A 27966-nucleotide genomic window follows, 5' to 3' on the forward strand; every position below is an offset into this window, starting at 1 on the left:
GCAAGAAACCCATCTCTTAAACCTGGGGAATCTGGGCATAAGGGTGATGGAAAAAGGTCAGGAAGGGCAGGAAGCGGGGAAAACAGAAACCTAAGCTATGAGAGAACTGTAGAGGTAAAGCTAAACAAAACTAAAAGAAAAAACTTTAATTTTTTTTAAAGAGAAGAAATGAGAAGAAGAAATTACTAACTACACTACACTTACAGGTAAGGCACTATCCAGTGGAGGAATAGGAGAAGCAGGAGAATATCTGCTGCGGATTCTGTCCCATACCAAAGGCGGTAGAGAAGGAACTGAATGCAGTCGGACTGCACAGCGCTATATATATATGTCCCACTCACAGTGCGAGAGGAGGGAGGTGTGCATGTGCAGTCCGACGGGCACTGCTGATAAAGATCTCAGATCCTACATGTGGGGGGGAGGGGGACTGCAACACCCACAAGTGGAGCACCCATAGGGACATCACTTGAAGAACTTTTTTTTTTTATTGGAAAAAAAATAGCTGCATTCGGAAAAGTGAAAGTATAACATATAGCAGGAGGACTGGATTCAGTACTCAGAATCAGACACTCTCAGTACTTCATCATAAATTATATAGAGGATGATAAGAAGCACCATTTATTGAACATTTGTGGCGCAAAAACCTGCAGTTTGGTGGCACCAGAAAAGCCCAGTGCTAAATCCTCTGATGAGCTGGTTAAAGTTGTCATGCACCATTATAACCACACACCATCAGAGATTGTGCAGCATTTTAATTTTAATAATTTTTCCTGACAACCTGGAACATCTGAGACAGTTTTTGTTGCAGATCTGTGTGGCTTATCCGAGAACTGTGGTTTTGGAGATACATTAACCATGCTGCAGAATAGACTTTTCTCTGGTTTCAATGATGAAAGAATTCAGAGAGGTCTGTTGGCAGAGTCCGCCTTAGATTTTAAGAAAGTTTTGGAAATAGCACAAGGCGTGGAAGTAGCTGCACAGCATGCTTTGGATTTACAGGGAAGCACTAAGAAGCACTTAGACTGTCAAAGAGTTGCAGGCACCATGCACAAATTGTCCAGCATTCCATATAAAGCAAATTAATCTTTAAGTAAACAGGTACCTTCTTAAGAACACACAAAGTTGCTTTAGATGTGGGGAAAAACATGACCATATCTCCTGCCCATACAAGAATAGGGAGTGTTGGGTTTGCCAGAAGCGAGGTCATCTTGCAAAAGTGTACCATAAAAAATGGACATGTGGAAGGGAAAATGTGAGTCAAAAGAAAGAGGTTCACCCTATTCTAGAGGAGGAGGAAGAGTCAGAAGCTGAGGACTTGATGTAGACCATGTTTAAGGTTAACAGCAAACCCCCAAAGGAAGAAGCCACTGTGAGTGGATGTTACAATTAATGGACAAAGAATAACCACAGAGATTGATACAGGAACTTCTGTCTATAATCAGCGAGGTTACTTTTCACCAGTTGTGGCTAAAGGACTATATACCACAGTTGGGAGCAGCAAAGGTGGTATGTCCATATAGAGGAGAACAAGTTCCAGTGAGATGTACAGTCAATATGGAGGTGGGATATCCGAAGCTATACTTACCATTAGTGGTAGTGAAAGGGAAAGTCACCAGCCTCATGAAAGAAGACTTGTTAAACCTATTAAAACTTAACTGGGCAGACATCAGCTATGTCCATACACTAAGCATAGAAGCACTTCTTGAAAAATACTTTCAGCTGTTCAGTGAGGGTATTGGTACTCTGAAAGGGGTCAGTTGCAAAATTTATGTGGATCCAGATGCTAAACCATGTTTCCTTAAGCCAAGTCCAGTACCCAATGCCATGCACCATAAGGCAGACCAAGAACTCGACCGACTACAAGCAGCTGGTAGTACTGAGCTTATTCAGTTCTCAGACTCTGCTTCTCCTGTTGTTCCATTGTTGAAAACAGATGATGGAGTGAGGAAATGTGGGGACTACAAGGTCATGGTCAACCATGTGGCCAAATTAGATATGTATCAGCTCCCCAGAACAGAGAACCTGTACACTATCTTATTTGGAGGAAAAGTTTTCACAACAATCGATTTAAATAATGTCTCCAAATCCCTCTGGACAATAAGTCTAAATCCTATGTAATGATCAATACTTCCAACGGGTTGTTTTGTTACAACCACATCCCACTTGGAGTGACAGCAGCCTTGGATATTTTTCAAAGGGGTGATGGACAATTTATTCCAAGGCATGCCACATGTCTGTGTATACCTTGATGACATACTCATTACAAGAGACTCTTGAGTCAGAACACTTACAAAACTTGAACCAGATATTACAAAATTGACTGACACAGGTATGCATCTTAAGAGGAAGAAGTGTATTTTTCAGGCTGCTGAAATCATTTATCTGGGAGCACCAAATTGAAGCAACTGGCTTACATTCAGTAGAGGAGAAAGTACAGGCCATTTCCAAGGCATCACCACCAGAGTCAGTGTCTGAACTTAAATCCTTTCTAGGCCTTATAAATTATTATGGTAAATTTTTATCCAACTTGACATCTGTATTGGCTCCATTACACAAACTGGTACAGAATGGGAAGAAATTCCAGTGGTGTCAAAAACAAAATAAAAGCAGAAGCAAGGAAATTACTAAAGTATCAAACCTTTTAGTTCATTATTTTAGTCAGAAAGAACTAGTATTGGCGGTGACACATCACCATATGGGGTGGGTGCAGTACTAGCCCACCAAATGCCAGACAGATCTGAGCATCCCATCAGTTAGGCACCAAGGTCAGTAGCTCCAGCAGAAAAAGTTACTCCCAACTAGAATGAGAAGGGATAGCCATGGTTTTTGGGGTAAAGAAGTTCCCCTCTTACCTATATGGCAGGCATTTTGTTATACACTCAGGCCATTAACCTTTGCAAGGTCTGTATGGTGAGAGCAAACTGTACCCCGATGGCATCTGCCAGAATTCAGAGATGGACTCGCTTATCAGCTTATGACTATGAGTTTGATTACCCAATGTTTTCCGAGGTTTATAATGCGGATGCTCTGAGTAGACGTCCTTTACCAAATAGCCCACCCAAAGTACCTCAGCCTACAGAAACCATCCAGCTGATTGCACCACTATCCACTTCTCTAACTGACGCAGCACAGATAAGAGAAAGAGGGAGGGACCCACTATTGTCTCGAGTCCAGAGAATGGTTACAAATGGCTGGCCAGAGTGGGTAGGCACAGAGCTCCAACCTTATCATGCCCAAAATGAGTTTTTAAGTGTCTAGGATGGGTGCTTGTTACACTGGTCTACAATTTTTGAGAAGTCGTCTGCTTCAGAGATAAAATGTACTATTTATTATGTATTTTGATGTGCTGAATTCAAATATGACAATTAAAACAACTGATTGGCTACTGTTTCTAAGGCCAGGTCTACACTACCGCGGTAGTTCGACAGCTGGCAATCGAACTTCCGGGTTCGATTTATCGCGTCTGGTCTGGACGCGATAAATCGATCCCGGAAGCGCTCGCCGTCGACTGCGGTACTCCAGCTCGGCGAGAGGAGTACCGCAGAGTCGACGGGGAGCCTGCCTGCCGCGTGTGGACCGCGTCTGAACCGCGGTAAGTTCGAACTAAGGTATGTCGACTTCAGCTACGTTATTCACGTAGCTGAAGTTGCGTACCTTAGTTCGAATTTGGGGATTAGTGTAGACCAGGCCTAAGATATTTAAGTTTTTACATTTTATGTCTATGTATATTGTGTAGATAGTAGAGTTTTAATCATAAATTGTAAACCTAGGTCTTTTCATGTGTTTATGGTTGCTTTACATGATAATATTTCACCTGTCCTGTTTATGTAACACTTTAAATAAATAAAATTTATTATGAAACAAAAGGCAAAAAACTATTATGTACATAGTTTAGTCCTATTCAGTGTCTACTCGGCGCTTCTCGGCTTGTCTCTTGTATTCATTAAATGGAGCATCTCTTGTCACTGTCCAGCAATAGTCTGCAAGCATTGATGGGCTCCATTTGCCCTGATAGCGTTTCTCCATTGTTGCAATGTCCTGGTGAAATCGCTCGCCGTGCTCGTCGCTCACTGCTCCGCAGTTCGGTGGGAAAAAATCTAGATGAGAGTGCAAAAAATGTATCTTTAGTGACATGTTGCAACCAAGGCTTTTGTATGCCTTGAGGAGGTTTTCCACCAACAACCTGTAGTTGTCTGCCTTGTTGTTTCCGAGAAAATTGATTGCCACTAACTGGAAGGCTTTCCAGGCCGTCTTTTCCTTGCCACGCAGTGCATGGTCAAATGCATCATCTCGAAGAAGTTCACGAATCTGAGGACCAACAAAGACACCTTCCTTTATCTTAGCTTCACTTAATCTTGGAAATTTTCCACGGAGGTACTTGAAAGCTGCTTCTGTTTTGTCAATGGCCTTGACAAAGTTCTTCATCAGATCCAGCTTGATGTGTAAGGGTGGTAACAAAATCTTCCTTGATTCAACAAGTGGTGGATGCTGAACACTTTTCCTCCCAGGCTCCAATGACTGTCGGAGTGGCCAATCTTTCTTGATGTAGTGGGAATCTCTTGCACGACTATCCCATTCGCAGAGAAAACAGCAGTACTTTGTGATCCAGTCTACAGACCAAGCAAGAGAGCAACAACCTTAAAATCGCCACAAAACTGCCACTGATGTTGGTCATAGTTTATGCACCTCAAAAGTTGTTTCATGTTGTCATAGGTTTCCTTCATATGGACTGCATGACCAACTGGAATTGATGGCAAAACATTGCCATTATGCAGTAAAACAGCTTTAAGACTCGTCTTCGATGAATCAATGAACAGTCTCCACTGATCTGGATCATGAACGATGTTGAGGGATGCCATCACACCATCAGTGTTGTTGCAGGCTACAAGATCACCTTCCATGAAGAAGAATGGGACAAGATCCTTTTGACGGTCACGGAACATGGAAACCCTAACATCACCTGCCAGGAGATTCCACTGCTGTAGTCTGGAGCCCAACAGCTCTGCCTTACTCTTGGGTAGTTCCAAATCCCTGACAAGGTCATTCAGTTCACCTTGTGTTATGAGGTGTGGTTCAGAGGAGGAGGATGGGAGAAAATGTGGGTCCTGTGACATTGATGGTTCAGGACCAGAAGTTTCATCCTCTTCCTCTTCCTCATATGACTCAAGTGAGAATGATTCTGGTGCATCAGGAACCGGCAGTCCTTCTCTGTGGGGTACTGGGCGTATAGCTGATGGAATGTTTGGATAATGCACAGTCCACTTTTTCTTCTTTGACACACCTTTCCCAACTGGAGGCACCATGCAGAAGTAACAATTGCTGGTATGATCTGTTGGCTCTCTCCAAATCATTGGCACTGCAAAAGGCATAGATTTCCTTTTCCTGTTCAACCACTGGCGAAGATTTGTTGCACAAGTGTTGCAGCATATGTGTGGGGCCCACCTCTTGTCCTGATCTCCAGTTTTGCAGCCAAAATAAAGGGGATAGGCTTTCTTAACCATAGTGGTTATACTGTGCTTTTGTGATGCAAAAGTCACTTCACCACAAACATAGCAGAAGTTATCTGCACTGTTCACACAAGTACGAGGCATCTCTGCTCACTTTGGCTAAACAGAAATGTGTCCCTTTGCAAAATCAAACACTGACAAATAAGAGAGCACGACACTGTATGATTTCTAGAGCTGATATAGGGCAATTTGTTCAGCAGAGTGATGTAAGCTTCGTTATGATTGCATTATCCATGACTTCTAGGAATAACATGATGCAATTCATATCATGTATGACGCAATACCAGCTTCAGATTGCATCATTCATTGTTTTGCCTAAAAAGCAAGTACTGTCCAAACCCAGTCATAGATTTATTCATAGATCCAGTCAAAGATGTATTTTAGTCATTTCTGGTTTAAATTGAGATTCCTTCCCTTTATAACTCACTTATCCTCCGCCATTCCAAAGTCAAGGGTCGTATATACTGACCCAATAGCATATCTTGAAAACTAGAGCCAATCAACTATTTTAAGCATCATTTTCATTCTCAGTGACCCAGAATTAGTAAAGTTTGACTACATTTATTTCAGAAGCATTTTGGCTGTAGAGCAGTGTTATTAGGGCCCTGAATAATCATACCTCCAGTAAGTAGACCAGAGATGCTAACATTGTTACATGAAGCACATCCTGGCACGGCATGCATGAAGGGGCTCGCATGCAGTCATGTATGGTGGCTAGGAATGGATCAGGAGAGTGAGACTCTTGTGCAATATTGTGGGGTTTGTCAATCCAGCCTCCATGGTCCACCAAAAGTAACTTTGCACCCAAGGAAGTAGCCTCAGCAACCCTGGGCAAGGTTTCTTGTAGATTGTGCTGGTCCATGTATGGGAAAATACTATTTAATAATAATTGATGCCCATTCCAAATGGATTGAGGATCACATAATGCTCTCCTCTACAGCCAAGGCTGTAGCTGATAAACTTTGATTTACATTTTCCATCTCTGGATTGTCTGAGGTAGTGGGGACTGACAATGGTACCCAGTTCACTAATGCTGTATTTCTATAATTTTTTTTTTTTTAAAACAGCATCAAACACATTAGAACTGCACTATGTCACTCTTCTTCAAATGGCCTAGCAAAGCAGGCTGTGCACAATCATAAGAGAGGGAGTGAAGAAGATGGCATATGGTAGCATAGAAGTCAGACTGGTCAGGCGCCTTTTCCAGGATGGCACGACACCACAAGCCACAAATGGAAAGTCACCTGCAGAACTCTTCATGGGAAGGAAACTGAGAACTCATCTCGACTCTCTACACCCTGATGAAGCTGCTAAGGTGAGGGAAAAGCAGGCAGCACAAAATTTATATTATGATGTACAAGCATCACCAAGAACATTAGGTATAGGTAATGCAGCATATGCTCTTAATTTTCGCAATGGCCCTCACTGGTTATCAGGTCGCATCGTAGCGCAGGTGGGATCATTTTCTTGAGTGACTGAGTTACCAAATGGGAAGCCCAGTTGTAGCCACCACAATCAGGTTTGTCTGCAGTACCATGAGGAGTTTCCTGCAGAGAATTCTCATTCAGATGTTGAGGTAGCAGGTGTTACTAAATCATTAGACTGTCCAATTGCTACATCCAGAGACAGTGAGATTGCTGAGAACCCAGTACCAACCACTATAGAAAACTTGAAAGTTATGCCCGCAGAAACAACTGTATTATCAGAAAGCCCTTCTGCACCTGCTATTAATCAAGGAGCACAGGTGTTTCCACTGCACCATTCCAGAAGATCTCCCAAACCTAGAGACAGACTAGACTTTGGCCTGGTCTACACTATGAGTTTAATTCGAATTTAGCAGCATTAAATCGAATTAACCCTGCACCCGTCCACACAACTAAGCCATTTATTTCGAAATAAAGGGCTCTTAAAATCGATTTCTGCACTCCTCCCCGACGAGCGGAGTAGCGCCGAAATCGATATTGCCAATTCGAATTAGGGTTAGTGTGGCCGCAATTGACCTCCGGGAGCTATCCCACAGTGCATCATTGTGACCACTCTGGACAGCAATCTGAACTCAGATGCACTGGCCAGGTAGACAGGAAAAGCCCCACGAACATTTGAATTTTATTTCCTGTTTGCCCAGCACAGGAGAGCACAGGTGACCACAGAGAGCTCATCAGCACAGGTAACCATGCAGGCCGATAATCAAAAAAGAGCACCAGCATGGACCGTACGGGAGGTACTGGATCTGATCGCTATATGGGGAGAGGATTCAGTGCTAGCAGAACTTCGTTCAAAAAGACGAAATGCCAAAACTTTTGAAAAAATCTCCAAGGGCATGATGGAGAGAGGCCACAATAGGGACTCAGAGCAGTGCCGCCTGAAAGTCAAGGAGCTCAGACAAGCCTATCAGAAAACAAAGGAGGCAAACGGTCGCTCCGGGTCAGAGCCGCAGACATGCCGCTTCTACGCTGAGCTGCATGCAATTCTAGGGGGGGCCGCCACCACTACCCCACCTCTGACCGTGGATTCCGAGGCGGGGGTAATCTCATCAGCCACACCTGAGGATTCTGCGGACGGTGAAGAGGAGGAGGAGGACGAGCTTGCGGAGAGCACCCAGCACTCCGTTCTCCCCAACAGCCAGGATCTTTTTCTCAGCCTGACTGAAGTACCCTCCCAAGCCAGTATCCAAGACCATGACCCCATGGAAGGGACCTCAGGTGAGTTTACCTTTTAAAATATAAAACTTGTTTTAAAAGCAAGCGTTTTTTAATGATTACTTTGCCCTGAGGACTTGGGATGCATTCACAGCCAGTACAGCTACTGGAAAAGTCTGTTAACGTGTCTGGGGATGGAGCGGAAATCCTCCAGGGACATCTCCATGAAGCTCTCCTGGAGGTACTCCAAAAGCCTTTGCAGAAAGTTTCAGGGCAGTGCAGCCTTATTCCGTCCTCCATGGTAGGACACTTGACCACGCCATGCTAGTAGCAAGTAATCTGGTATCATTGCATGACAAAGCCTGGCAGCGTATGGTCCCGGTGTTTGCTGGCATTCAAGCAACATCCGTTCTTTATCTCTCTGTGTAATCCTCAGGAGAGTGATATCGCTCATGGTAACCTGGTTGAAATACGGGAATTTAATTAAGGGGACAGAGGTGGCCGTTCCTACTGGGCTGATTGCCTGTGGCTGAAAAGAAATCCCTGTAGTTAGCCAAGTGCGGGGGGAGGGGGGAGGAATTGGCGCTGAGCTTTTTGCATTTGGCTAGCAGGGATCTTCCCTGATAACAGCCACGCGGTGGGGGGAGGGGTAAAGCGATCATCCCAGATAATACATGGCGGGGGGCGGGGGTTAGTTTGGTTTCTGCAGGGATCTTCCCTGATACCAGCCATGCGGTGGGGGGAGGGATAAAGCGATCATCCCAGAGAATTGGATGGGCGGGAGGGGGTTAGTTTGTTTTCTGCTGCTGAAGGTTAACAGGAAAACCGCAGCACTCAACGGGCTTTGTTTGGTATGTGGGAAAGGAGGGCGCAGAAGCCGAAAGACAATGGCTTACCATGGCCGCATGCAAGCCGAATTCTGTTCCCCGGACCTGCGTCTGTGATCTCTAACACCAAAGCCACAGGCACTCAATATTAAGATGCAAAATGCGACCTTGCACTGAAATCACATGTGCTATGTAATGTGAATAGTGTTGTTCACCATGAAAGAGTATAAGCATTGTTCTGTAAAATGTATCTTTTAAAAAAATTCTCTCCTTTTTTCCCTCCCTCCAGCAGCTGCAAATTTTTCAAGCCTCCCTCCTCCATCCCGAAGGCTATCTCAGATAAGGCGGCGGAAAAAGAGGACGTGAGACGAGATGTTCTCGGAAATCAGGGAATCCACCCGCAATGAAAGAGCTCATTTGAATGAGTGGAAGGACACGGTATCAAAGTACAGGAAAGATGCCAGTGAACGTGAGGTCATGAGGGATGCTCGAGATGAGAGGTGGCAGGCTGCAACTCTGGGGCTGCTGCGTGATCAAACGGACATGCTCCGGCGTCTGGTGGAGCTTCAGGAACGGGAGCAGGATAACAGAGTGCCGCTGCAGCCGCTGTATAACCTCCCTCCCCCCTCACCATGTTCCATAGCCTCCTCACCCAGACGTGTAAGAACGCGGGGGGGAGGCTCCGTGCACCCTCCCAGTCCACCCCAGTGGACAGCCCAACCAAAAGGCTGTCATTATATTGAATTTTTTTAGTGGCCTTTTCCTTCCCTCCTATCCTTCTCCCAAACCCCACCCGGGCTACCTTGTCAGTTCTCTCCCTATGTTTCAATTAATAAAGAATACATTATTTTTAAAGGGTAGTGACTTTATTTCCTTTGAAAGCAAGCTGTGATCGAAGGGGAGAGGGTGGTTTGCTTACAGAGAATGAGTCAATCAAGGGGGTGGGTTTTCAACAAACGGAACTTTTACACCGTAGCCTGGCCAGTCATGAAACTGGTTTTCAAAGCTTCTCTGATGCACAGCGCTTCCTGGTGTGATCTTCTAATCGCCCTGGTGTCTGGCTGCGCATAATCAGCAGCCAGGCGATTTGCTTCAGCCTCCCACCCCACCATAAAGGTCTCCCCCTTACTCTCACAGAGATTGTGGAGCACACAGCAAGCAGCAATAACAATGGGGATATTGGTTTGGCTGAGGTCAGTAACGAGCGCCAGCGACCTTTTAAACGGCCAAATGCACATTCTACCACCATTCTGCACTTGCTCAGCCTGTAGTTGAACAGCTCCTGACTACTGTCCAGGCTGCCTGTGTATGGCTTCATGAGCCATGGCATTAAGGAGTAGGCTGGGTCCCCAAGGATAACTATAGGCATTTCAACATCCCCAACGGTTATTTTCTGGTCCGGGAAGTAAGTCCCTTGCTGCAGCCATTTAAACAGAGTAGTGTTCCTGAAGATGCGAGCATCATGAACCCTTCCGGGCCAGCCCACGTTGATGCTGGTGAAACGTCCCTTGTGATCCACCAGTGCTTGCAGCACCATTGAAAAGTACCCCTTGTGGTTTATGTACTGGCTGCCCTAGTACTCCGGTGCCAAGATAGGGATATGGGTTCCATCTATCGCCCCACCACAGTTAGGGAATCCCATTGCAGCAAAGCCATCCACTATGACCTGCACATTTCCCAGAGTCACTACCTTTCGTAGCAGCACCTCAGTGATTGCTTTGGCTACTTGCATCACAGCAGCCCCCACAGTAGATTTGCCCACTCCAAATTGATTCCCGACTGACCGGTAGCTGTCTGGCGTTGCAAGCTTCCACAGGGCTATCGCCACTCGCTTCTCAACTGTGATGGCTGCTCTCATCTTGGTATTCTGGCGCTTCAGGGCAGGGGAAAGCAAGTCACAAAGTTCCATGAAAGTGCCCTTACGCATGTGAAAGTTTCGCAGCCACTGGGAATCGTCCCACACCTGCAACACTATGCGGTCCCACCAGTCTGTGCTTGTTTCCCGGGCCCAGAATTGGTGTTCCACGGCTATAACCTGCCCCATTAACAGCATGATCTCCAAAGCGCCGGGGCCCGCGGTTTGAGAGAATTCCATGTCCATGTCCTCATCACTCTCACCGCCGTGCTGCCGTAGGCTACTCCTCGCCGCCTGGTTTTGCAGGTTCTGGTTTAGCATAAACTGCATGATAACGCGCGAGGTGTTTACAATGTTCATGACTGCTGTCTTGAGCTGAGCGGGCTCCATGCTTGCCGTGGTATGGCGTCTGCACTGTTCACCCAGGAAAAAGGCACGAAACGGTTGTCTGCCATTACTTTCCTGGAGAGAGGGGGAGGATGTACCCAGAATCACCTGCGACAATGTTTTTGTCCCCATCAGGCATTGGGATCTCAACCCAGAATTCCAATGGGCGGAGGAGACTGCGGGAACTATGGGATAGCTACCCACAGTGCAACGCTCCGGAAATCGACGCCAGCCCCGGTACATGGACGCACACTGCCGAATTAATGTGCTTAGTGTGTCCGCATACATTCAACTTTATACAATCTGTTTCGAAAATTCAAATTCTGTAAATTCGGATTAATCCCGTAGTGTAGACATACCCTTATAGTAGTAAGGCAACTGTGCTAGAGAGGGCAGAATAATCCCTTGTAATTGTGTGACAGTGAGGATAGTCTATCCCAACCTCTTAGTTAGGATGTTTTGTTTTGTTGTTATAATGTTAATGTTTTAAGTTTATTATTAATAATTACAAGTGGGAGAAGTGTGACGTAGGTATTTTTTATGCTTATTGCCATCTGGTGGCAAATGTGAGACTATCTCTTTACTGTTAGAAGCCCTAAGGCTGTACTGAGCATGCTCCAAAGGTGTGAAGAAGTTTTTCAGGATGGAGGCTGCTTGGTTGTCTATATGAACTGTAGCAGAATAAAAAGATCTTTCAGTTCTAATCTGATTTGGGTCTCCATATACTACAGACTTTTGTGCTTTAAAGATTTAGTATTCAGAGAGTCATAGACTTTAAGGCCAGAATGGACCACTGTGATCATCTAGTCTGGTCTCTGTATCATTCAGGTCATAGGACTTCCATGAATTAATTGCTTTTTCAAGTCCAAAAGCTATGATTCAGCTGGAGCATTTTTTTAAATCATAGCTATTAGAGTTGGTGCAGGGTAACTTGATGCAAGTGTAACAGTCACTAAACAAAGTTTTTGTTTATTTTAAATGCAATTGAGGAGAGGAAATGTGCTCTTTTCACTACTATCCAAGCCAAGATCAATTGCAGATCAACTGATACCTACAGCAGAGTGGCATGTGTTGGGAGCAAAGTCATATTTAGGCCTGTCAGAAGCCTGCTGTGGATTTTAAGAGTTTGTTCTGATAACGTTTAACAACATAAGCAGAACTGAATATGTGTAGAAATTGCAGAGTACTCATGTTTGTGTGGGGAAAAAAATTAACTAAAAAGCAAAAAAAGACTAGTTTGAACTAACACTAAACCTGTACTGACAGGGGAGGAGAGTTAACGTGGAAATGGGAGGAGTAGCTATGATGTCAGGGCAGAGCTGATTGAGTGAACAGTTGCCACCCAGGCAAGGAGCACACAACTTGAAAGGTCAACCAATCAGAGGAGGCCAGAAACTGAATATAAGGCTGGTCAGAACTAGGCTTGATGTGGGGTGTGTGAGAGTTAAGAAGACCAAATAAGAAGCAGCAGGAGAAGAAGATCAGAGGTAGGACAACAGCAGAAAGAGAACAGAGATAACAGCACAAGAGAATGGACAGAACAGAAGGACCGAGATGATTGGAGGGAGTAGTGAAGGAGTGTGTGACAGGGCACACTCACCCTGCACTGGATGGGAAGGGGTTATCCCTACATTGTGGGCTGAGGAAGCCACACCCCCTTCACCCTATGGGGCATGCTCCAGGTGTACCAGTATAAAAGAGAGCAGCTCGGCTCAGTTGGGGCTGACTGCCATGGAGGAAGGATGTGCGCTGCCTGCTCCAGCCAAGGTTCAGTGGAAGCCTGGGACCGTAGGAGCCAGAGACGCTGCAGCCCAGGTAGAAGCCAAGGCAACCCCGAAGGCCTCGCAGGGTTCGGAGGTGCTGGAGGAAGGGCAGACCAGAGAACCTAGAGGTAACAGACGCCCAGACCGCAGCAGCAGGGACGATGGCAGGAAGCAGCTCAGGGGAATTTGACAGCGGACCAGTGAGTGAGCCGAAGCCTTGAGTCAGCGTGTTTTGGTCGGAGCCTTTCCCTGCTGACTCAGTGGCCCACGCTATGGCCACTAACAGGGCCCTGGGATGGGGTCTGGTGGAGAGGGAGGGCGTGGACCGACACCCCCCCACCCACCCCCCGCCCTGCCGGGGATGCAACTCCCCCCCTATGCCTGACTGTGGCCCCTAGCCTTACTGCCCAGTTGACAGTGAATTTATAGACTTTGGCCACTAGGCCGTATCACCCTGCTCATAAGGGTGAGCATATGGACTCTGGCTGGGAGGAACATAGACGTAAGATACGTACACCCCACCCCTATTCCCTAAGAGAGACGAGTACATTCATCCCGCACAGAACGGGGTTTCCCTCAACCCTGTCACAGAGTGTAAGTCTGATCTCTTGTCTATTTTAAAAGACTGCTTTTGCGTGTCTGTCAATAAAGCTGGATGCCTGCTTCTGAGTGTGAGCTACCCCACCCCATTTCATGGCCATCTGATCACTGCTCACAAAATGGTAATCTTAACTCAATGTTTCTTTAATGTTATATTGTAATGTTCTCTCATACATAAGTATAAAAGTTCTGCCTGTTACAGTATAACATTGAATTCACAATGATGTAACAATGTACTAAAAGCTCCATACATATATATGAAAGGTCTGTATGTGTTAAGTGGTATATTGTAACTGCACATAGTCTCTCTTATTTACTCCATTGTACTATGCCGCTAATGCTTTTTAGTGTTATACTGTTTTATACATATGCATAGAGTATCTTTGTATTAGAGGCCATATGCATATGTATGAAAAGTTCAGTGTGTACCAATATCGCAACATTGTGTTTGTCTTACAGTTCCTGTAGTCTCTTGTACCATTTAAATGTATGCTCTTTAAGAGAATATTATCCATCATATATTGTACTTTTTTTTCTTTTCCTTTCTTCCTTTACTGAACATACTATAGTCACCTAATTTTCTCTCAATAAATAAGACTTTGTTTTCAAAGATTTACTGCTTGCTTGTCTATTCTTGATTTGGAGGGCTATATCTCTGTCCTTTCAAGGGTCAGCAAGGTTAGCTTGCTTCCCTGGCAATTCTTTTAGGGTGGACCACAACCTTGGTTACCGGTTTAGATACACTGGAAGTTAACGTTTTAAATCAGAAGCATTATTTTCAGGCAGTGCAATTGGCTTAATATAATTGAATTAAAATCTTCCAATAACATAGGTGCCTAAGTACTTTTGTGGGTCTGGGTCTAAGCCCCATCTAAAAAGAGATTACAGACACGTTACTAACCTGCTACCTTCAGTTCCAATACAGCTTCTTCATAAAAGACACCATCTTGAACCAAACAGTGGTATTGTCCTTCATCAGAGGGCCTGATATTAGCAATCCTTAAGGCAACTTTCCCATCCGTGATGCCAGCTTGCAAAAGCTCTGTCCTTCCATGATATTCTGGCATCTGCTGCTCATACTGATCCTTTCCATGCTGATACAGGTGCACAAATGAAGAGAACTCTGATTGGAACCATCTCACCTCCATGTTCTTAGCACTCATCCTGGGGGACAGGTGACAGGGTAACACAATGTCCTCACCCACAATGGCAGTGACAGGGTGATCAGGTCCAGTCACTGTGAAGGGGGCTGTGAAATGCATCAGGGGACAGAAAAGATGAAATAAATGAGGGAATTTAATCAATCACACACACAAGATTCTAATGTATGTATGTCATATTCTGTCCATCTATTGTACTGCTCTGTGATTGAATAGGATGTCCTAAATTTATACAAGATTTTTACAACAAGCAATGCATTTGGATAATCATAATTTGTACATCCATAATTGATATTAGTTTTAATTGAAGCCGAAATATATTTTGCCATTACCCTTACAAGCAGCTCCAGACAGAATTAACTTGCATAGCATTAGCAAACATTTCAAATAGTTGCTTTCTGTTTTGATTTTTTTTTAATGTAATAAAAATATATAAAATAAGTTAAAGAACATTATTAAGGTACCATTCAGGAAAGACTCTTTCTTCAAGAAGGAAGCTTAAACACATGTTTACCTTTAAGAACATCATTAAATGCTTTATTCAATCAGGGCCTTAGTTTGCCAAATAAAGCACTCAAACATTAAGAACCGGCAGATTTAAGGTTGCTGGTGCTGCTTTATTTCGGCCCACTTGTGTGTATGATACAGTCTTCAGTTACATGACCTCATTGCTAGTCTGCTTCATTCATAGACTGCTCAACTGGCCTCAATGGAGAGGAAGAAAGAGGAGAAGGTTTCCTAGAAACAACCATTTGCCGTTCACAGGGAATACTTTGCACTTGAGCTCTGTGAAGTCAGCTGGGGTGTTTGAGCTAATACTTCCACCCTCTCCCTCAGTTTTTAATGGGAGACAGGTAGGTGGCAGGAGACTTTCAGTGAAGTCTTCAGTACTAGAACTCCTTTGCCCCCTGGGTCCTATGGAATCTGGACCTCCAGTCCAGACTGCCTAGGTTTTTGAGACGAAAATGAGTGTGTTAAATAGGACACAGAAGGAGGGCCATATTAAGCACCAGGATGGATGGGGTGTGGTGGGTGTGACTCTGGCAGACCAGGTGTCAGCTTTTGTCAAGACTGCAGGAATTAGCTCAGAACTGACAAACTCGTAGTTGGAGACCTGACCAGTTCACCTGTATGTTAGTTTTTAATCAAAATAGTTATTAGTGTTATAAGAATCTATTTAGCGTTTAGACTCTATGAAATGTTTGTACAAAGCCGTAACTAGGCATTTTAGCACCCAGGGCAAGCAAGCATTTTTTTGTTTGTTTTCTTCCACCATTTTCCCACTCCTGTAGCTTTGCACCCTGGGCAGCTGCCCCGCTTATCCCACCCTGGTTACAGCCCTGTGTTTGTAAGTTGCTGAAAGCATTAATCTTCCTTGTAATGTCTGTATTCCATGCTATAAGAAAATATGTAAGTTTTGTGTTATAACTTTGGAAAAGTTTGCTCTGAACTTGTGAACCCAGGCATGGGAATCATTCCCCCCCAACCCATCCATGAGGACTATCACAATTTAAGTGGGCCATTATAAGACAAAAGCTGGAGAGTTGAAGGAGACTGTCTGACTCCATGGTAAGACTGTTATAGTGACACAGGAGTTCACATTTGTTACTGCCTCGGTGAAATCTAATTATAGAACACACCACCAATTTGGGGTGTCTGCCCTGTCTGACAGTCTGCCCTGAGATAGTCACTCTGGGCGTGAGCCACTCCAGACAGCATAACAGCGAGTGAAGAGTTATTAATCCTGAAGACCTGGGGAGATATTTTAATGTATTGTTACTCCTTTTCAACCTCGGCAGCTAGTCAAATTTTGGGGCCCTGGGGATGTTCTTGTTGGACGTAGGCCTGGTCTATACTAGAGTTAGATTGATGCAAGGCATCTTACCTCAACCTAACTCTGGAAGTGTCTACATTTAAATTTCACTCCTGCTGACTTAACAGCCCTGCTACACCGACTTAATAACTGCACCTCCATGACCAGTGTAGAGTCAAGGTCACTACAGTTAGATCAACACGGTATCAGTGTAGACACTGCATTGCTTACATTGACTGTTACTGGCTTTCAAAAGCCATCCCACAATGCCCCACACTGACAGTACAATCGATACAAGTGTTCCTGGTGAGCATGCACACCACCGACACAAGGAGCAAAGTATAGACACACACAAGCAACGTAATTACCGTGGCAGCTGTATGCTGCAGTAAGTTAGGTTGACTTAATTTTGTAGTGTAGACATGGTCCTAGAAATTGACAGAGCCTGGTATTCTCTGATGCAATCTTGTTTATTTTCAAGGAACGTATAAAGTCCTGCTTCTCAAAATGTAGGGGGAACCATGAATAAAATGAGCCGTTTCGTAGCTTCGAGCCCTAAACCTCTCTAGCCAACAGACCCAAAGTTCTCTTTCAAGCTTTTCCCAGGGTCACACTGTTCTCATAGGCTTCTGCTTGGCTTTCTTGCTTTTATGCCTCCACCTCTCTCTGTTCTTGTCAGTTCTCAGTTCTGTGAGTTCTCTCTCACACCCCCACGCCCCTCCTGGTCACAATACTAAGAGGAACCCTCCCTGCCTGTGTCCTTGCACTCCCTCCCCTCCACATACAGATAGTGCTAGTCTCTGGGCAGACTCTATTAAGCCTTGTTTTAGGTGTGGCCCTTTTATTGTCTCTAACAACTATCTTAAGTGAAGAGTGCATTTACAAATCAGTTTGAATGAGATTTTTAACTCAACCCATAACAAAGTTTCACTCATCTGATAACAATATTTATTTATTTTTCCTAGTGTTGATACACTTGGGAATTTGTGCTAATTTTTGTTCAGTTTTGTATAAAATAATGAAACAGGTAAATTTTAAAAATCAAAACAAATAAATAAATCCAGCAGAAGTCATGGACATTCCTACCTGATTCCAGCTTGTGAACATAAAACGTAATGAAGAAAATGATAAAATCATGTAGAAAGAAGCTGGCTCTGGCACTGTGGAAGACTGAGAGAACTTTCATCTCACTGTAACTTGATCCAGATGACAGGAGAGAGGGGAGAAAAGAAAAATAAATATTGAATCACAGGTGCCGGCTTCCTCATTTGCCCGGGGCTGCTCAACCCCTGCTCCACCCCAGGCCCCACCCCCACTCCATCCCTTCCCCCAAGGCACCACCCTCACTCCACCTCTTCCTGTCCCATTCCGCCCCCTCCCCCGAGTGCACCCCACCCTCACTCCACCCTCTCCCCCCCAGTGAATCTTGCACGCCACTGAACAAGTGATCTGCGGAGGTTGGGAGGCACTGGGGGAAGAGGGGAGGAGCTGATCAAAGGGGCTGCTGGTGGGTGCTGAGCATCCACTCTTTTTCCCCGTGGGTGTTCCAGCACTGGAGCACCCATGGAGTCGGAGCCTATGTATTGAATGTAACACAGTCGCAATGATTTTAGACAACCTGATAAAGAGAAAATGGAAAATTATGAACAGGATACATTATTGGTCAAGCAAAACAAGGCCCTTCGAACAATTAGATTGCATGTCTGTTTTGTTACCTATCAGCTCTGTGTTCTTGGGGAATCAGGGCACAGTACCCAGCCTGTCTGACTCACGAAAGACCTTCTTTCTTCTGATGCAGATTTGGTTCAAGCAGAGGCTGGGGGGGCAGGGGGAGATCTTTCATGAGTCAGACAGGCTGGGTACTAGGCCCTGGTTCCCCAAGAACACAGAGCTAATAGGTAACACTCTATGGTGTTTAAAATGTTGACACCTTGAATGACTATTATCCCAGAGAAAAAGAAAAATAATAATTCGCTGACAAAAAACTTCAGTAACACAGAGTTAAAGTTGATGTAGCATTTCAAGTGTAGACAACCCCATAGTCATGTTGCTTAATGCATTACTGGAAGGTGCTCAGATACTACAGTGGTGAACACAGTATAAGTACCTAATTTGAATAGACTAGCATGCAAATCAACCAGCATCCTCGTATGGGATTAACTATTTGTTTAGCCTTGTGACGGGGTGGACTAGGCCCAGACAGATTCAGTGACATGATTGATGTGACCATTGGAACACTTTGTATATCTTTTTTTGTAGATAAAGAAAATGACACCAAAAATCTATCTGATCTATATCACCAGTTTCTCAACCTAATGGAAATGACCATGGAAGACCCAAAATATGGCTAACCACTCAGGCCAAAATTGATGTCAGAAGCAAGAATGAAATGGCGAGGGGGTATTGCTGTTGAACAGAGATGGAATAAATAACGCAAGTGTTTGCAGAAGTTAAAGCTGCCCAGGAGATACTATATGCTGCCCAAAATAAATTTAAACAAGTCCTAAAAGAAGAGTGAGAAACTTCTGAAAAGGGAGTAAGGTGACATCTGGAGTTTCCCAGAAAGACTTGGAGATGACCTGGAATTGGAAGTAAAAAATTGTTCTCCCTCTCTCCGGCCCAGTGAGTGTTGCACTATGGATAAATACTTAAATGGTCATTGGGCCAGAGAGAGAGGGACAGCAAGCTCTGTAGTCCAGTGGTTAAACTACCCACCTAGGAGGTAGGAGACCCCAAGTGCAGTCCCCTGGTCCAGTCACTCTTTCATTATTTATCCACAGTGGAACAGCTTCAACAGAAGAGATTGAGGGAGCCCCACATCAGAATATCCCATAGCTCAGTGATTAGAACACCCTCCTGAGAGGGGGAAGAACCCTGTTCAAATTCTTTCTCCCCTATGCCAGAGACAGGGAATTAAACCTGGGTCTCCCACATCCTTGGCATTTACCAATGAGCTAGAAATTATAAGGCGGGCACCTTCTCCTCCACCTGCATTTTGAATGGGACCTGATCCAACAGGTGATATCTGAGCATGCCTATTAGATCAGGCCTCAAACCTCAGTTAGGTGATCATCTGCCTATCTTCCCCCAGTTTGTAAACTGCTCTAGAGCTCAGGCACCCAGATACCTAGAGGGAGGCAGCAGCGCATATGCCTAGAGGCAGAAACATAGGATCTAAAGAAACTTTTATCCTGAAAAATGTAGGCTCTGAGTGAATTTAGGCACCTACAGGTTTCAGCGGGAGTTTGGCGGATCACAGTGGAGCAAATACACTTAGGTGTCTAAGTCTGGGGTTTAGACCTCTAAGTACCTTTGTGGATCTGGGCCCATGTGACTACATTTTTTCTAGTGTCTCAGGGTAGGGTGATTTAAATCATAAGCAGGAAACTTTGATTTAAATAATTCATTTAACATTTTTATTTTTAGTTATTTCCCTAAAGAAAGGTAGTTTCTCATTGGTCAGTAACCATTAAAATATGTTGATTTGCAACTAAATATAGCCTTTACACTCAATATGGTACTTCTCTGTTCTAAGCAGAAGGATGCACTATATCTATGTTCATTTATTCAGATTTATTCATGTATTCAGATTCTTAATTTTTTACATTTTAATTATGTTCAACATTGTGAATGACATTTCTTATTTTCTAGATTATTATTTTTTTTACTTGTGATCTTTGTCAAGCTACATTTTGATGGAAATTGGAATTCAATTAAAAATGCAAACTAACAACAACAAAACAAAACAAAACCTTAAAGCACCCCAAACAACTAGCATTTTAAAACTGTATTTTTTTTTATTTGTTAAATAAAACTTCCTTAAATGTGCTGGATATGGAAGAAAAAAGGTAAAGTTTATCAAAAACAAGTTTTGCATTTAAAATTGATTTGTTTAACAAAGGAATTATATCTGCAGTTAGTGAATTGAACTAATTCCTTATGGTCACCATGTCCTTCAAGATTTTAGAACTGGTAGATCTCATCCTCCTACACCTCTTTTTTTTTTATTCATAGATTGTAAGAGGGGGGAAAAAAGCTTTCCTGCTTTTTCAACTCTCAATCAGTTTCTCAGCTTTGAATGAACTAATCACCGCACTGAACTAGTTGAATAAACTGAAATGAAGAAAATATTTTCTCTGCACTTGCATAACAGGCTACTGCTGTCAAAAGCTAGTTTAGCACTTCAACAAACTCTGGTTCCAGATGCTAAGCCAGTGACTTCTACCAGGTCAGTGGTTTGACTTGCTTTAAAACTTCTGCAGCAAACATGTACTTACTGAATATTATTTTATGTTTAGGCCTTAACATAGGTTGTTACCATTTTAAATTTAATTTTAAATGATTTATTTTTAAAAATAAAACACTATTTTAAATTAAAAATCCAAGTTTAAAAAAAAATCCTTTTTTATTTAAAAATGAAATCAATTTTCTTCCATCCTGAGTGTCCGACACTTCCTTCAGACCCCTATTGCCAAAGAACTACAGCACTTTGAGGGATAAAATTAATAGGTGTGATTCCTTGGTTTGTGTAGATTGCATGAATTATTGTAGAAAACTCAAATTTGTTTGTTTGTTTGTCCATTTTGAAAACAGAGCAGCAGCACTGCCAACCCCAATATTCAAAAGTCAATGTAATGCCCTCCCTAATACGTTATGCCTGTGTAGTTTCGTCTTATTTTGTATTGTCTGGCCTTGCAGCTTACTTGTCTCTTACTTTTTTCTATTTTGCAATGTCTGGGGTTTTTATGAAAAATCAATAAAAAAAAGTACAAAATCACAAGTCAGGTCCAAAAAAGACATGAGATGGACTTAAAAATCATGAGTTTTAAAATTGTAATACTAATAATACATTTTAAGTTCTCATTTTTTGCCTTTGGTTTCTGATCCCTTAGGGTGCACTCAGGCATATTCCTAAACTTTTCTCTGCAACCATGAGGGCTAGAATTTCACTTTTACTTAAATGAAATCGGAGATTCTCACATAATTGTAAAATTAGAGAGCTGGGCCTTTAGGAAAATTACCAGATAGTGTGAGATTTACAATAAAAGGCAAAAACTCACAATAAAGTGTGTGACTTGACAACACTGTAGCTGGTCAAAATGTTTAAACAGAAATGATTTTTCAATAGAAAATGACGTTTAGAAAAAATATTAAAACAAAATTTCCTATTATTTGTTTCTAATTTTTCAGTGAAATGATACTAAATGAAATATATAAATATATATAGTTCAAATTGATTCAAAATGAGAATTCTAATCAAATGGAATCAAAACATTTTATTGACCCTGCTCCTATCCTTGCTAAAAGGCTGCTAACTGGGAGTTTCGCAAGAGAGTTTGGGAAGGGAGCAGGAAGGGGGCGAGGGTCCCTTGCCGTTTCTAGCTGTTTTCCCTTTATTCCCCTTAAAACCTATAAACCAAACTGAATTGTGAATTGGGAGTGCTTTGTTCCAGGTGGGCCTTGAGTGGGCCTGACTGTTATAAAAAGGCAGTCAGCAGCGAACCAGCTGAGCGGCGAACAGCAGAGGCTAACAGAGGGAGGTTGCCTGGGAGTTCACCTGCGGAGAGCCCACTGAGGCTTACATCTCACAGGCTTCTGTGAGTTGCTGCAACAGCTGAGGAAGCTCTTAGAAGGAAGGTAATATGGAAGGTGAGCGTTCAGTTGTTGTAACCTGCACAGGTTGCGCCATGTTTGTCTTTCTTCCACAGGACAGAAGCAACTTTGTCTGTACAAAGTGCAAGCTGGTCTCCATATTGGAAGCGAAGGTTCGAGGTTTGGAGAAACAAGTATCGACCCTGCGTTGCATACGAGAAAATGAAGATTTCCTGGACAGACGTCAGGATATGCTTCTACAAGCACAATGTTCTGAAGAATCGGAGCAGGTTGCGCAGAGGGGACTGAGGGACGGTGAAGAAAATTGGCAGCATGTGACCTCCAGAAGACGGAAGAGGAGCGTCCATGTACCAGCAATGGAGATACAGGTGAGCAACCATTTTCATGTTCTCTCCACAGGTACTAATGCGGAGAGTGGAGTAGATGATACATCTGAGGGAAGGGAGCAGAAGGAGACTCCACCGATTGGAAGGCATGAGATGCACAGTCCTAGGGATGGGGGTTCCATGACCACCACTCCCAAGAGAAGGAGGAGGGTGGTGGTGGTCGGGGATTCCTTCCTCAGGGGGACTGAGTCATCTATCTGCCGCCCCAACCGAGAAAACCGAGAGGTCTGCTGCTTGCCAGGAGCTAGGATTCACGATGTGACGGAGAGACTGCCGAGACTCATCAAGCCCTCGGATCGCTACCCCTTCCTGCTTCTCCACGTGGGCACCAATGATACTGCCAAGAATGACCTTGAGCGGATCACTGCAGACTACGTGGCTCTGGGAAGAAGGATAAAGGAGTTTGAGGCGCAAGTGGTATTCTCGTCCATCCTCCCTGTGCAGGGAAAAGGCCTGGGTAGAGACCGTCGAATTGTGGAAGTCAACGAATGGCTACGCAGGTGGTGTCGGAGAGAAGGCTTTGGATTCTTCGACCATGGGATGGTGTTCCAAGAAGGAGGAGTGCTAGGCAGAGACGGGCTCCACCTAACGAAGAGAGGGAAGAACATCTTCGCAAGCAGGCTGGCTAACCTAGTGAGGAGGGCTTTAAACTAGGTTCACCGGGGGAAGGAGACCAAAGCCCTGAGGTAAGTGGGGAAATGGGATACCGGGAGGAAGCACGAGCAGGAGAGTGCAAGAGGGGAGGACTCCTGTCTCAGACTGAGAAAGCGGGACAATCAGCGAGTTATCTTAAGTGCCTATACACAAATGCAAGAAGCCTGGGAAACAAGCAGGGAGAACTGGAAGTCCTGGCACAATCAAGGAACTATGATGTGATTGGAATAACAGAGACTTGGTAGGATAACTCACATGACTGGAGTACTGTCATGGATGGATATAAACTGTTCAGGAAGGACAGGCAGGGCAGAAAAGGTAGGGGAGTTGCATTGTATGTAAGAGAGGAGTATGACTGCTCAGAGCTCCGGTATGAAACTGCAGAAAAACCTGAGAGTCTCTGGATTAAGTTTAGAAGTGTGCACAACAAGGGTGATGTCGTGGTGGGAGTCTGCTATAGACCACCAGACCAGGAGGATGAGGTGGACGAGGCTTTCTTCCGGCAACTAGCAGAACTTACTAGATCGCAGGCCCTGGTTCTCATGGGAGACTTTAATCACCCTGATATCTGCTGGGAGAGCAATACAGCGGTGCACAGACAATCCAGGAAGTTTTTGGAAAGTGTAGGGGACAATTTCCTGGTGCAAGTGCTGGAGAAACCAACTAGGGGCAGAGCTTTTCAAGACCTGCTGCTCACAAACGAAGGAAGAATTAGTAGGGGAAGCAAAAGTGGATGGGAACCTGGGAGCCAGTGACCATGAGATGGTCGAGTTCAGGATCCTGACACAAGGAAGAAAGGAGAGCAGCAGAATACGGACCCTGGACTTCAGAAAAGCAGACTTTGACTCCCTCAGGGAACTGATGGGCAGGATCCCCTGGGAGAATAACATGAGGGGGAAAGGAGTCCAGGAGAGCTGGCTGTATTTTAAAGAATCCTTATTGAGGTTGCAGGAAAAAACCATCCCGATGTGTAGAAAGAATAGTAAATATGGCAGGCGACCAGCTTGGCTAAACAGTGAAATCCTTGCTGATCTTAAACGCAAAAAAAGAAGCTTACAAGAAGTGGAAGATTGGACAAATGACCAGAGAGGAGTATAAAAATATTGCTCAGGCATGCAGAAGTGAAATCAGGAAGGCCAAATCACACTTGGAGTTGCAGCTAGCAAGAGATGTTAAGAGTAACAAGAAGGGTTTCTTCAGGTATGTTAGCAACAAGAAGAAAGTCAAGGAAAGTGTGGGCCCCTTACTGAATGAGGGAGGCAACCTAGTGACCGAGGTTGTGGAAAAAGCTAATGTACTCAATGATTTTTTTGTCTCTGTCTTCACGAACAAGGTCAGCTCCCATCACTGGGCAGCACAGTATGGGGAGAAGGTGACCAGCCCTCTGTGGAGAAAGAAGTGGTTCGGGACTATTTAGAAAAACTGGACGTGCACAAGTCCATGGGGCAGGATGCGCTGCATCCGAGGGTGCTAAAGGAGTTGGCGGATGTGATTGCAGAGCCATTGGCCATTATCTTTGGAGGTCCTGGATGACTGGAAAAAGGCTAATGTAGTGCCCATCTTTAAAAAAGGGAAGAAGGAGGATCCGGGGAACTACTGGCCAGTCAGCCTCACCTCAGTCCCTGGAAAAATCATGGAGCAGGTCCTTAAGGAATCAATTCTGAAGCACTTAGAGGAGAGGAAAGTGATCAGGAACAGTCAGCATGGATTCACCAAGGGCAAGTCATGCCTGACTAACCTAATTGCCTTCTATGAGGAGATAACTGGGTCTGTGGATGAGGGGAAAGCAGTGGATGTGTTATTCCTTGACTTTAGCAAAGCTTTTGATATGGTCTCCCACAGTATTCTTGCCAGCATGTTAAAGAAGTATGGGCTGGATGAGTGGACTATAAGGTGGATAAAAAGCTGGCTAGATTGTCAGGCTCAACAGGTAGTGATCAACGGCTCCATGTCTAGTTGGCAGCCGGTTTCAAGCAGAGTGCCCCAAGGGTCGGTCCTGGGGCCGGTTTTGTTCAATATCTTCATTAATGATCTGGAGGATGGCGTGGACTGCACTCTCAGCAAGTTTGCAGATGACACTAAACTGGGAGGAGTGGTAGATACACTGGAGGGTAGGGATAGGATACAGAGGGACCTAGACAAATTAGAGGATTGGGCCAAAAGAAACCTGATGAGGTTCAACAAGGACAAGTGCAGAGTCCTGCACTTAGGACGGAAGAATCCCATTCACTGTTACAGACTAGGGACCGAGTGGCTAGGCAGCAGTTCTGCAGAAAAGGACCTAGGGTTACGGTGGATGAGAAGCTGGATATGAGTCAACAGTGTGCCCTTGTTGCCAAGAAGGCTAACGGCATTTTGGGCTGTATAAGTAGGGGCATTGCCAGCAGATTGAGGGACGTGATCATTCCCCTCTATTTGACATTGGTGAGGCCTCACCTGGAGTACTGTGTCCAGTTTTGGGCCCCACACTACAAGAAGGATGTGGAAAAATTGGAAAGAGTCCAGCGAAGGACAACAAAAATGATTAGGGGCCTGGAGCACATGACTTATGAGGAGAGGCTGAGGAAACTGGGATTGTTTAGTCTGCAGAAGAGAAGAATGAGGGGGGATTTGATAGCTGCTTTCAACTACCTGAAAGGGGGTTCCAAAGAGGATGGATCTAGACTGTTCTCAGTGGTACCAGATGACAGAACAAGGAGTAATGGTCTCAAGTTGCAGTGGGGGAGGTTTAGATTGGATATTAGGAAAAACTTTTTCACTAGGAGGATGGTGAAGCACTAGAATGGGTTACCTAGAGAGGTGGTGGAATCTCCTTCCTTAGAGGTTTTTAAGGTCAGGCTTGACAAAACCCTGGCTGGGATGATTTAGTTGGGATTAGGTCCTTCTTTGAGCAGGGGGTTGGACTAGATGACCTCCTGAGGTCCCTTCCAACCCTGATATTCTATGATTCTATGAATATAAACAATTAAAATTGTATAAAAAAACCCAAACAAAAAAAACAGAAAACAATTTTGTTTGTTTAAATTTGTTTAAAAATGGAAAAGTCCATAAAATAGTTCAAACAAAACACAAAATACTATTTAACAACAATAATTCCAGTTTTGACTAACTTTGGTCCTATAGATTTCCTCAGGAAATCTTCTCCTGCTGTGTGAACAGCCATTGGAGGGAAGATCTGTCAACCAATGTATAAATATGCCTCTTTTTATTATGTGGTAAAATCCCTATTCAGCAGTACACTTGAGCTCATGATCTGCTTTAGGCACATGCTTAATTCCCCCTCATTTCTGAAGGAGAATATGATGCAATTTTCTGGATTGACTGATTGTGGAAATAAATTCCCTTTTTTCCCTTTAAAGTATCAGAAACAAAAAGATTCGGCCCCACTGTCAGAGGTAGAAAACTGTAACGTTAACAGGCAGACTGATGACAGCTAGGTGTGGCACAGTAAGTATTCTTCTGGTATTCTAAATACAGGAAGTCATTTGTTACAAATCTCCCTCGTACATCTCTGAGAACGGGATCGGGCCCAGTGTTCTTGAATAAAACATAACCGCAAAAGAAACAAATTACTAATTCAACATGCTGTACAAATCTCAAATTATATTGCTAGGAAAATTATCTGAAAAGTATTGGAATGTAAATAATTTTGAATGTACATGTAAAGTAGTGCTTACATAAAGAGTAAAACAAATTGTCACAGGATTATTTAATCTTTGCATTATTAACAATCTGATCAAGTAATAAACAGTATATATTAGGGAATATATGGAGTCATTTTGAAGAAAAGTTAACCTACCTGATTGTAAAACTTCTCAGAAGGGCCAATCTTATTAAGAGTGTGATAAAACCTCATTCGTTTTGTTGAGATAGTCACTTAAAATGTAAATTATTTCAGTTTATCAAATTGCACAACTAATTCTGGCTATGAAATAGCTGCAGAGTTCTCTCATAGCTTTTCCCTGTGCTTTTTTAAAGAAATCTCTTTATATTCCAGAGATCAATGTGCTTTCTTCTTGCCGCATTTGCCGAGATGAAAACGAAAGTAAAGTAACAGGCTACGGAAAGATATTTCAAATTCTGTCATGTGGGGAGATTGGAGTCTTCTCTTAAAGAAACAGCCACAGTCCTGCTCAGCTTGAAGTGTCTGTACCAGCAGATTCAAGCTTCAGGTGTGCCAAAATACCCCAATCCTGTAACGATTTTGAAGAGACTCTTCTGCCTGCTTTTTTGTGGACTAGGGTTACCATACGTCCGTATTTCCCCGGACATGTCCAGCTTGTTAGTTGTTACTTGCCGTCCGGGAGGATTTTCTAAATATATAAAAACGTCCGGAAAATAGGGACATATGATAACCCTACCCACTGCCCCCCTCCTCTTGGGGTGTCAGTTCGCTCAGCCTGCAGATTGCAACTCCCCCGTGCTGCTCCAACCCTGCGCCCCACGGCTAGGAGCGGTGGCGTCTCTGCAGCCAGCTGCTGGTGCGGGGGACCCGCGGCTGCTTCTCCCTCCTCCGAGCATCCCCCGCGGCTCTGGCAGAGCCTCAGTCTCCCCCCTCCGTCCCGGCCGTGCAAGGAGCCCCGCCAGCGGTCCGTGCAGCCGGGGCTGCCTCCGTCTCGGCAGAGCCGCTGCCCGGGGGCGGGTCCCGGTGCAGAGAAAGTTTCTTGGTGCACGGCGGCGGCGGCGGCTCCCGGGAGCCCGAGCTCCCCCACCCGGGAAGGGCCCGCGCTGCAGCGCCTCCCGCAGCCTGAGCTGCCGCAGC

At 44.4% G+C, this 27966-nt stretch overlaps 1 protein-coding gene across 1 annotated transcript in view; it reads right to left on the minus strand.

The window, feature by feature from the left end:
- LOC135887697 (butyrophilin subfamily 1 member A1-like) overlaps nt 1-27728 on the minus strand; it is a 42952-nt gene extending 15224 nt beyond the window's left edge. Inside the window, exons 1-3 of the mRNA XM_065415426.1 lie at nt 27004-27728; nt 17638-17747; nt 14480-14827 (exon numbers count right to left, since the gene is read on the minus strand). Coding sequence (XP_065271498.1) covers nt 14480-14827; nt 17638-17737 — 448 coding nt within the window. The 5' untranslated portion in view covers nt 17738-17747; nt 27004-27728. The remainder of the gene's footprint in view (nt 1-14479; nt 14828-17637; nt 17748-27003) is intronic.
- Nucleotides 27729-27966: the final 238 nt, after the last annotated feature.

This window comes from Emys orbicularis, chromosome 13, assembly GCF_028017835.1.
Source record: "Emys orbicularis isolate rEmyOrb1 chromosome 13, rEmyOrb1.hap1, whole genome shotgun sequence".
NCBI lineage: Eukaryota > Metazoa > Chordata > Testudines > Emydidae > Emys > Emys orbicularis.